The 11,483-nt window shown below is 45.5% G+C and overlaps 1 protein-coding gene across 2 annotated transcripts in view; it reads right to left on the minus strand.

The window, feature by feature from the left end:
- The window catches only part of ZNF532 (zinc finger protein 532), a 110,365-nt gene that overhangs the window by 41,784 nt on the left and 57,098 nt on the right, over positions 1-11,483 (minus strand). For both annotated transcript variants that reach the window (XM_049620269.1, XM_049620268.1), the window contains exon 4: positions 3,789-3,970. In XM_049620269.1, the coding sequence (XP_049476226.1) occupies positions 3,789-3,970 (182 nt within the window). The remainder of the gene's footprint in view (positions 1-3,788; positions 3,971-11,483) is intronic.

The following is an 11,483-nucleotide window of genomic DNA, read 5'->3' on the forward strand; positions in this document are numbered from 1 at the left end:
ATCTAGTCCCACAGAAACCAGCTCTGACACTTAGATACGTTTCCCCCCAACCTCATCTTTCTCGTGCAGGGACTCTCAACAACACTTACGGACACATCCATTTGATGACCTCACCATCCTTTGTTCACGCCTGAAAACTACTTGAGGGTAGGGTCTGTGGAGACAAACCTGTAATGCACCTGAGCAGACACGCTCCTGGAAGTGAAGGTGGGAGCTGGCTTCAGGAACGAGGACTGTGGACAGGGCCTGCCTTCCAGCGGGCAGGGCTTGATCATTTCTGCGTTAGTCTCAGGTACTTCCATCCTTGGAACCTCCCTCCTGAAGTCATGGGGGTGCCAAAGTCACACAGGACTGGCCTTATTTGAAGCATGTGGGTTCTATAAAGGGTGCCATGTTAAGCTTCCCAAGCATTTCATACAAATCGTAATTAACGCATTCGCGTTTTAAATGACTTAAGGCGTAATGTTTGGCAACCCATATATTAAAGATACTAAATAATAATAGAATAATTAAGAAAGCTCCGTTATCTTATCTACTTGAACTACTACTTTCAGCAATAAAGCCACCCAACAACACTGAAATTATTTTGGGTTAGACTGAACTTGTGTTGTCTTGAACAGGCTACTGATCTCTGGGCGAATGTCTCATTTGTAAAATGAGAAGAGTTGAAACTCAAGCACTTTTTAGTTCTTCCCGACCCTGGAAGCCTAGGATTCCTACGAAAGAGGAAGATCACATAAAACAAAAATGGGTTCCCAATGTAACAGGAGGATCCTCTACATCAGCATCATAAACAGAAAAACTTTCCCATCAAGGGTAGGAAGGTGGTGTTCAAAGAGTCGAGACCCAGGAAGGGGAAAAAGAAACAAATTCTCGACATTCTCTCAAGTCGCCTGGACCGGAAGATTTGATCTTGAAGAAAACAAGCAGGAAGCTAAAGGATCGAGACAACAGTTGAAGGAGAAGTAGCTAAGGCATGGTCCAAAAAGCATCAGGGAGTCCAAGGAAAAACCCTCATCACCATGAGGGAAGAAAGCAGAGAATTTAAAAACAAAGCAAGAAGAGAAAAGAGTTGTAGAATACCTGCTGACAGGTGCAAGAAAAGTTTCAGGGGCTACAGAGGCCAATTGGGAATGGAAATGAGACAAACAAATAGAAGACAGAATTTGTAGAGTTCATACAGTATCTTAATGCTACTAAAAATCCAGCCTATAAATAAATATTTCATATACCCGAGGTCCTCTGTGTTCTAGGTACCAATCAAGTTTCTCTTTATGTAAAAAAAATATACATTTTTTTATTTTTAAAAATCTTTTTTAATGTTTATTTATTTTTGACAGAGAGAGAGAGACAGACAGACAGAGCATGAGCGGGGGAGGGGCAGAGAGAGGAGGAGACACAGAATCCGAAGCAAGCTCCAGGCTCTGAGCTGTCAGCACAGAGCCCCATGCGGGGCTCGAACTCACGAACTGTGAGATCATGGCCTGAGCTGAAGTCGGACGCTTAACCGACTGAGCCACCCAGGTGCCCCCCACAAAAAAATTTTTTTTAATGTTTACAGTATACAGTAATTTTACAGTATACAGTAATGTTACAGTATACAGTATACTGTATAGTGTATACAGTATACACTATAAACCCCCTTTCTAGATCCCCTTGATCCAATGGATCAAGAAGTAGGAAAATTCATAGAAACACTGGACTTTTACCAAATCAACCAGGAGTTGGGAGTGACCCACTCAGTACCTGGGAGATACAATATACCTAATAACAAGGCACACTGAATCACAGAGGCGAGGGAGGCCGGGGGGCCATGCTGAACTTCTCTGGCCAAAGAAAAATCAAATGGAAGATGATGAAGTGCAGAGTCAAAAAGGAGGGGGGAGCCATAACAAGGCCAAGGGGCTGCTAAGTCCCTATCAAGTATTAGGCTGGACGGTACTTGAAATAGCAGGAAAAAACAAAAAACAAAAAACAAAAAACAAGGTTAATTTTTTTTCTCCCACCTCAAGAGGTAAACGTGAACTAAGCAGAGTACACACGTGCTCATATCTTCACAGCCTCATGTCCAAGAAAAAAAACCTGTCTTAAACACAAAAGTCTTAGAAATTCCAAGTGCCAAATTTAAGTAACTCTGTGAATGGGGTGGGGGGGGGGGACGCAAGGGATGGGCTTTTCCAACTGAGCTGATGACTTTTGGCCTGACTGCACGGCTTGTTTTAATTTAGGAAAGACACCAGGAATAGCGAGAAGTGCAGAAGTCCTACTTCCTCTATTCATTCCAGCCCAAGTTTACTTTCGTTCTACTGGAAAAATAAACATTTGAGGAAAAGTCTGGCATCTTTTTGAGAGACTAGCACGGAGACGATGTGGCAGAACTGCTTTCCGTTGCTAAACAAAGAACCCAGCGATAATCGTTTCAAACCACGGGGTGAGAACCAAAGCATCTCTGCGTGTGGGTTCTGTGGCATCAAGGGCACCTGCGATGTATGACTTTCCTCCCAGGCACCGAAAGCACGCATTCGGATTATCCTGTTCTGCTCGGTCACACCCCAGCGGAGATGGACCTCGGACAGCACACTGAGGTTATAGACAGAGGCACCATGGCATAGGGAGAATACATGAATTGCCATAAAATTAGTGGCGAAACTGGCACCAAAAAAACCAAAAAACCAAAAAAGTCTAGTTCCGTAATTTCCAAACCAAACGCTTCCTACTAGGGTAGATCCCAATGCATCAGGCAGGTGTGCTTCACAGGTCTGGAGGCAGGAGGTAAAAATGGGCACAAAGTCTCTGTTAGCGTCAGAAAAAAGCACAGAGCACCGAGGAACCGCTGACCCTGTACCCTAAGTGTCACTGAAATAAAGCCATCAAATTACACCGACTAGACTTCATTTTTATAAAATATCATAACTGCATTATAACTAAAAGATACCACCGTGTACTAACAGTCTAACGTTAAAGTGACAGGCAACCAAACGCTTAACACACAGTAATACCTCTATTAACAAAGACACTGTGTATCAGTAACCTGTTCTCTGGGCTGACCTTTGTTGGGTCGAAATATAAAAGGCACAGGAATGTGTTTCGGAAGGTCACGGAGTGGAAGATAAAGTTCAAGCTCATCGTCACTCAATACCAGCTAAATGAACATGAGATTTGCCAGACGTTGTAAAAGACGAATCTGAGAGTCTCGGGGGGGCGGTGAAAAGGGCCATGGCTAAGATGTACACAGACGAGGGAAACGGCCCGGACTTGGGGAATGGGGAAAAAGGGATAGAGGGAGGTTGTCTGGGGCCTGGGGTGGAAGGTTCTTCCACAAAGAGCAAAGTGAGGGAAGGACAAACACCCAATCCTAGGACATGGTGAAATACAAGCAAGGGACCATGCACCCTTTGTGTTCTGATCAGAGGAGACGTGTTGAGAGGCAGAGGAGTGCATGGTACCCTTACAGGGGTTAAAATGCACAGAGCGTGACCACAGAGGGATGCCGGAAAGGGTGCAGGAAGAAAAAGCCCGAACAGGTCATCGAAGCTGAACCTGGCCCCATGCACAGTTTGGGCTGGAAGGACAGGCTCCGTTTACCCTCAGCTTTGTGGGGACCGGAGGGCCAGTACCGCAAGGATTCGAAAGGATCAACTCGACCACCAACAAACTAGGCTCCCAGGGGATCTGTTAATTGAGGTATCACTGTGTGACCCCGAAAACCGTGCGCACAGACCATTCGCGACGCTGTGCGGTTACAGGTGAACAGGCTTTACTTGCACGGAAGCAAACGATATACTGACCGAAAACCAACTCTCCGCGTGTAGTGCAGACAGTTCTTGGTGACGTGGCTCTGGAAGTGCACCGACCTGCAGATGGCCCCGCACTCGGGGCAGGTGTAGGGAGATTTGTGCTGATGGATTCTCTGGTGTGATGCGTAACTGCACTGGTTAGGAAGCAGCATCTGGCAGACAGTGCAAGTCTTCTAGATAAACCAAAGGGGGAGACAGGGTTGGTCCTACGAAGTATTTGCTAATAGGCAAAGCAGCTCGGTTACACCCCATAACAACTGCACGTGGCTCGTTTCAAATGCTGCTATCACGGATTCCAAGTCCCAGGAAACCGCAAACTGAGAAGTTAAAACCTTCAACGTAACGGCCCTTACCCCGTGCAATCAAAACGATACTGTGCTGCACGGTCAGGGTCATCCCAAAGCATGAGGTTAAGAGAACGGCAGCTTCGGGGAGACTTCCAATTTTGTTACGTTTGCATTTCGTTTATTTAGTGCAGAGAAGGGGTATTAGAGGAGATATTCTTGCAAATTACCGTAGCAAATCAACTTTAATGTGTAATTACACGTTGACAGGCATCTATCTATCTCCACAGTAGCCAGTTCCCACAACTCATAAAAACTTTCTCCAGAATAATAAAAAATTAATTAGAGACGAATCCCATTTTTTTTCTTCCTCTCTTTCTCCCCCGTCACTTCTGTTATCTGAAATCTAAAATACAGAAATGCAAAAGCATGGCCATAGCAATTAGTTGTTCTTTTTTCCACTTGAATCGGTCTTTCAATGGACGAGCTGGACATTAGGGGATTTATAATTCAAAGCAGCGAACTCAAATTCAGAGACATAAATTTAGACATTAAACTGAACCTTTATAGAGCTTAAAATCTGATCACATAGGACATCAAGACAGAAATGCTCTTTGGAAAAGACCCCATATTGAACTAACCAGGAAAACCTGAAACACACTGTTTTTTTATCCTGTTAGATGTAAGTGGTAAATATGGCATATTTTTAAAACCCCAAAACAGAAAACTTAAGGTAAATATAAAGGGTCCACCCCAAAAATAAACCTACCATAGCGGGAGGTAAAATGTGTTTAAATTCCACTTAGCCATTCATGCAACAGATATCTACGACCTTCCAAAATGCCCAATTGGTACTAAAGCCCGTTACAGAAAGCCTCATAATACAGACTCCAGCTAAGACTCAAAATGATCTTTTAAACTGATGACAGCATTGTAAAATTTTAAGAAGACTTTTTCTTCCAAGCCTTTGACTCAAGCCCCCCAAAATTAAGGTTTACACTTCTGAGCGATTGAAACTACGGAAAACCAGAAAACTCACTTGAACATTCTGTCTGGGTCTCCTCCTGAAAGGACTAAAATACAAACTTTATCCCACAAAATGTTTATTATGATCACAAAGTAAGAACATTACAGGCAGCTTTGAGGAGGTTAGCGTCATTTAAAAATAGTGTTCCTTTTCTAATAACACATAGAGCAAAGGTGAAAACAAGCCACAACAAGGGAAACCAATTCACAGCTTCATGCATTAGAAGATCCTGGTGCCGTCTACATTATCACAGGTAATCACTGGTTTCTTTGAACTCAAGTCTTCTATTTGCTTTCGCCACGCGGTCATTAATCCCAGGCAGTGAATTACACCATCTGCTTTTCCACGGGCTCCTTAGATATAGACCCCATTCCACTAGAGGCCGAGTGGTGAACTAAGTACTTTACATACATTTACATACAACATCCCATTGAATTCTCATCATGATCTATGAAATAGGTAAAGGAGATCATTGGGAAGCTGTGTACATTTTCGGACCTGAGAGCTTATGGTCTCATCTATTAGAACCGCCTGACAATTACGTTGGGATACGAGGGGACACCCTCTCCACAGCTTCTCTTTGATCTAAAAGCAGCGTGGTCATGCTATTTTTATAAGAGGGGGAAAAACAGCAACACAAATAAAAGGACATCTAAAAAGGAAACAAAGTCTGCGTTCCAGAAATGCTCAAAATAACTTTCACATGATCTCGTGTCAAGATAGATCAACACATATCCTTCACGATACATATAAAATTCACAATGAATTATTCACTCTTATATATTTATAATACATACATAACTATATAAACAGTCACGGAAATACTGGTGAGTGAAAAGGTTTTGTTGCCAGCAGGTTACCTAAGGTAAGTATCGAAATGATTCAAATTCAGGAAGAGATTTTGCGAACCATTGAGTGTTCTTTACAACAGAAATCTTGAACTGCAAAGACTACGAAAAATGCGTTAGAGCAACAGACACCAACAACTGACATTTCGATACCGACCTTGCTCGTACCCGCTTCCCGGGGCGGGGAAGCGTTTCCTTCGTGACACCCTGTGGGACGGGGTGGTGGGGCCCGTGGGGCTCTGTGAGGGCTGCTCACGGCCCGTGTACCCTCCCCCCACCTCCCACCCCAGCCGCTGCCTAGCTCCGGGCACCTGCCCTCCATTTCCCCCCACTGAGGGTGCTCACCCCACTTTAGATACAGAAGTTCAAGGAGAAAGTGGGAGCCAGTACGTACTACTGCCCCAAATCAAAACACTTCCGTAGTTTGCAATTCCTGGGAGAATTCAGTCCCCGCGGAAGCACGCTGGATTAAGACCTGGTCTTCAGTTTACACACACAGATGCATGTATATTCGTGCACATACGCTACGTTTACTCCCGTGTTTGTCTCTGGGTTCTCGCTTCCACTCCCTGCCTTCGTTCCACTTCGAGAAAAAGCATGGTATTCTGGTTGCAGACATTCTCCTCCTTGATGTCAACAGTTTTAAACTCACATGACTAGTACCTAATGGGGCTCCCTGGAATTTCTTTTTTGTTTCACTCTCCCTGCTTTAGATAACGCTATTACACCCCCTGCTTCCCAGGACGGTGGCACATTTTCACAGCAGCAAGGAGAACAGCCCATTAGCCTTTCTGGGATGCTCTGAATTTATGGCAATGGCACCCATTCTCTGGATTGAGGGCAATATTAGCAAGGGGGCAAGCCAGGATTTCTCTGTGGTCTAAAAGAATGACTTTTCTTCCTTTTTCTTAATCAAAGGAACTAAAATAGGTCTTAAAACTCTACTTCTCTGCTATACAAGTTGAGGGTATTTACAAGAAGATGAAGCAGTTTAATACCTACGTCTTGATTAGAAAAAAGTATACAGCTGACCCTTGAACAATGTGGTTTAAACTGCACGGGTCCACTTACGTGGGGATTGTTTTTACAGTACGGTGTTGCAGTGTATTTCCTCTTCCTTGTGATTTTAACATTTTCTTTTCTCTAGCTTTATTATAAGGACACATACGACATTCAGAACACGTGTTACTCAAAATCAAGTCTTTACGTTATCGGCCAGGCTTCCAGTCAACCACGGGCTATCTATCAGTAGTTAAGTTTAGGGGGCACCAAGAGTTATACGTGGATTTTTGACCATGTGGAGGGTCCATGTCCCTAACCCCCCACGTTGTTCAAGGGTCAACCGTAATGAAATGCACTTAAATGGTTTCATGTGTCTCCTGACGTTTTACTTCCATCATCTGAAAAAGGAGTATTTTCAGTACTGAGTTACTAAACAGCTAACTGTCCACAGTCTCTGGGGCAGACTCATTTGCTCAGAGAACTGCTACTTTTTAAAGATATGACCTTTCAATGGTCAAGTAACACGAGCAGGCTATAGGAAGATAAAGCTGAACAGGAATCACACTCCATATGTGACGATTACTTGTCCTGTGCCCTCTCTGCCCCATCTGGGCACTGCCACCAGCGGCTGGCACCTGGGAGGAGGGGGCCGGGGCGCGTCCCGGCCCTACTGAGGACTCAGGTGTGCCCGGGCTTAGCGTCCTCCTCGCACCCACAAGGAGTCGTCTGAGTAACGAGGAAAACAATTCTGTGTGTTTCGATTCACGTTCTAAGCAGGAAAAACACCCTGGGAAAGATGAGAAAAGCTGGAGAAACAGGAGTAAATACACCGTGTCTTGTGCTTACGTTTCAAACAGACCAAAGCCGGCAGCTGCCTGCAACAGTGGGCCTGAAGTTCAAAACACCGCCGATTTAACAGCCCCCGTGCTGCACAAACGGTTCCTGCCTCGCGGACAGTTTTGTAGCCTTCGGCCTACAGCAGAATTACCCCCCCCACCCCGCCCCAAAATAATACCAGTAACAACAAAGTACTCCAGTTGGTTTTCTGGCTTTCACTTTCATCCAGTTTCACGATGAGAATACGGACAAGGCGTTTCATTCGCCATCTCCCTTAACCTGGCAAGGACATGAAAGATCTCTAGCAGGAATGACTATACATATACTTTTGTTTCCAAAGCCAGTGGGTTGTGGTGGTTTTGTCCTCACATCATTCTGCTACACTACAATCTCCTAGTAAGAGCTGACAGTTAAATGAGAAAGTTTACAGAAAGCCAGAGGGTCAGCACATGCAACCTACTGAGAGAATAATCACGGGACAAAGGGTTGATCACGCTAAAATGCAAACTGGGACAGGACTAGGCCGGCCGGAAGTGAAATTAAGCGCTTAGGAGAACAGGACCAAGCAAGAGTCAGGAGTCTGCAGCGAGTAATGTGTTGGGCGGGCGAGGGCACTGAGGTGGGCTCCACGGTTTCCAGAAGTGGCTGCCTGAAGCACAGCATATCTAGGAACGAGGGCTGGCCGGGGCTGCTCAAGAAAATTTAATATACTCGGTATGTTGTGCTAATGATGCCCAGAAACTAAACTGAATCGGCAAGCCCTTGCAAATGCAGGTCACCGCACAAAAGTCACCTCTATCTGCTGGCCTGGCTAGAAGCCAAGAGTCCGTTCTCATATAATTCTTCTGGTCTCTGCCACCGTAAAACGCTTCTGTACCTTCGGTTATCAGTGTGACAAAGCGGAAAGAACGATGAGCCAGCTAGAACGCAATCTCGCCTTGAGTGCCCCTCCTGCCACTCACTGGGCGTTTGTTTCCCCAACTGTAAAACAGAAGGGTTGACCACGGGACCTGTAACATTCTCGGATGCTAATGCTCGTGTCAATTCTACCGATTAAGAGGTTACTACGGTAAGCACTTCCAGTCTGCACTTGGCTCAATTCGGTCGCGGCTTCACGGGGAGGTGAAGCAGTGACATTCCAATACATTTGAGTATCAATTATTAAAACTACAGCTGTCGGTTCTTAAATACTTCACGGAGAACAGGGAAGCTGCTCCACCCCTCTGCCTACTCCCCCAAAGTAGGGATTCTTATCATCACACAGGTGGGAATAAAAACCTCCAACCAGGCCAGATTCACTGGTGTTACAAGTCAAGGGCACACAGGGCTCCATTTTCATTGCACTGCTGGGTTGCACGTGGTGGGGCGAGGAAAGGATCCACCCAAGGTTCTCTGCCAACCTACCCTCTCCTTAAGCTGCTTGCTCCTCTGGGTGACGGGCAGACACGGGCAGGGCAAGCCGGGCCAAGCGTGCCTGGGGTCCCCCTGCCGTCACGCGTCAGAGTGTGACGGGATTCTGTGACTTGGGTTCTGCCTTGGGGAATGTGGGGCCGTGGGCCTCGGGCTCAACCATACCTTCCAACCCAGCTCTTAGCAGAGACCTGCACCAGCGGGTGTGCTGGGCATGGGGCCGGTTCATAATAAAGTGGCACTCTCGACTCTCGGGGGCAATCAGTACTTTTGTACAGGCTGACTGCAGAACATCCGCGGGAAGGGAGTAGTTGGGAGGGCAGAATTCAGCAAAGGCCACCGAAACCTTACTTCACCTCGATGCATTCTCTTAAAGGTTTCCAAGGCTAAACACGCACGTGTGGGAAGGCGCTGGGAGGACATCCGGCGCGTGCAGCCACGGCTGGGTTAACAGAAAGACCTTTTGCTTCCGGGACGACCCGTTCAAACAGCAACAGGGGTCAACATCTAAGTGGGGAGAAACGGAGAGATGAACGGGTGATGGTGGCTGCACGCAGCCAAGAAAAAGGCTGTTCCCAGGAGCAAGGCTGGGGTCTTCAGAGGTGGGGCTCCCCAGACGACAGACGGAAAAGACGAGAGAGTCACCACCTCATTCCTAACGGCTCTCGCAGGTCGGCTAAGGACGAGGATATGCGCTCTGGTCAGGGGAAATGCCCGAGATGCAAAGACTTCGGAGAGAAAGCCCGGGGGGTCAAATGGGTTGCTGTCCTCCCAGGACACCTAGTTCCAAAACTCAACCGAGAATCACAGGCTGGAAGCCTCAGGCTGAGCCTAACGACGGAATCTGTCCTTGAAGACAGAGCAGCCGCACAGGGTGTTTTCAGAGTGAACACAAGTACCTTTCCCTGTTCCTTCCACCAAGCACAACTCCTGGACATCATCTACGAAACAAACACGAAAAGACTCTAAGAGGCCTCTGGCAGGCTGGCTAGGGATCTCAGGACCCTAGCAATGACACGGTGGGGAGTTCTCTGGGTTTCTTTTTGCCTCGGGTATCCCCAGTTTGGAACTGAAGAAAGCGGCAACTCAGAAACACCAATAGGTAGAGACAAAAAAGAAAGTCCCCAACAAAAGCCCACTATTTCTGGCCAAAGCAGCAGGAAAGGGAACACAGAAAACTTTTAGACAGTTACTGCTCTACTCCAGCCACATACCGCAGGAAACACTGTGGCCGCACACCCACCATGCCAAGTGCAGGTACAGCCCAGACCTCCACCCTTTCACAGCTGGGTGTTGTCCCCACACCCTTGCCCAGATGGTGGCAGAGAGAGCCAGTAGGGAAGTGGGGCTTCCACCCCTACCAGCCCAGATGGTTTAAAAAAAAAACAAAAAACAAAAAACAAAAAAAAAAACTCCAGGCCCAGATGGTTTCACTGAAGAATTCTACCAAATATATATATATACATACATATATATTTTTTTAAATGAATACTAACTGTACAGTCTCTTCTAGGAAATAGAAAAGAATTCCTGTCAGTGCATTATTTAAAGCTAATATTAACCTGTCCAAAACCAACCAAAGAAAGTTAAAAAAAAAAAACTACATGAATTCACAGGTAAAACTCTAACACAAAATATCAGCTGATAAAATTCACAATATGTAAAAAGAATTACATAGCCTGACCAAGGGGAATTCATTCCAGGGATGCAAGGCTGGTTCAATACCTGAAAAGTCACCCAAAACACGGACTCCAATAAATGAGTTCAACGAAGTTATGAGGTACATGACAAATACAGAAAACTTAACTGCATTTCAATATATCGGCAATGAACATGTGAATGCTGAAAAGTACAATACCATTTACAATTGTTAGGAAGGAAAAGAGAGAGCAAAACGACACTCAGAGGACATGTATGACGAAAACCACAAAATGATAACAGAAATCAAAGATCTAAAAATAAATGGAGAGACATTCTGTATTCATGAACTATAAGACTCAACACAATAAAGATATCAATTCTCCCCAAACTGATATACAGGTTTAATGTAATTCCTATCAAAATCCCAACAAGATTTTTTATGGATATGGACACGGCTATTCTGAAATTTATATGGCTGGTTTCACTCTTATGTGGATCCTGAGAAACTTAACAGAAACCCACGGGGGAGGGGAAGGAAAAAAAAAAAAAAAAGAGGTTAGAGTGGGAGAGAGCCAAAGCATAAGAGACTGTTAAAAACTGAGAACAAACTGAGGGTTGATGGGGGGTGGGAGGGAGG

Source organism: Panthera uncia (assembly GCF_023721935.1).
Source record: "Panthera uncia isolate 11264 chromosome D3 unlocalized genomic scaffold, Puncia_PCG_1.0 HiC_scaffold_8, whole genome shotgun sequence".
Lineage (NCBI taxonomy): Eukaryota > Metazoa > Chordata > Mammalia > Carnivora > Felidae > Panthera > Panthera uncia.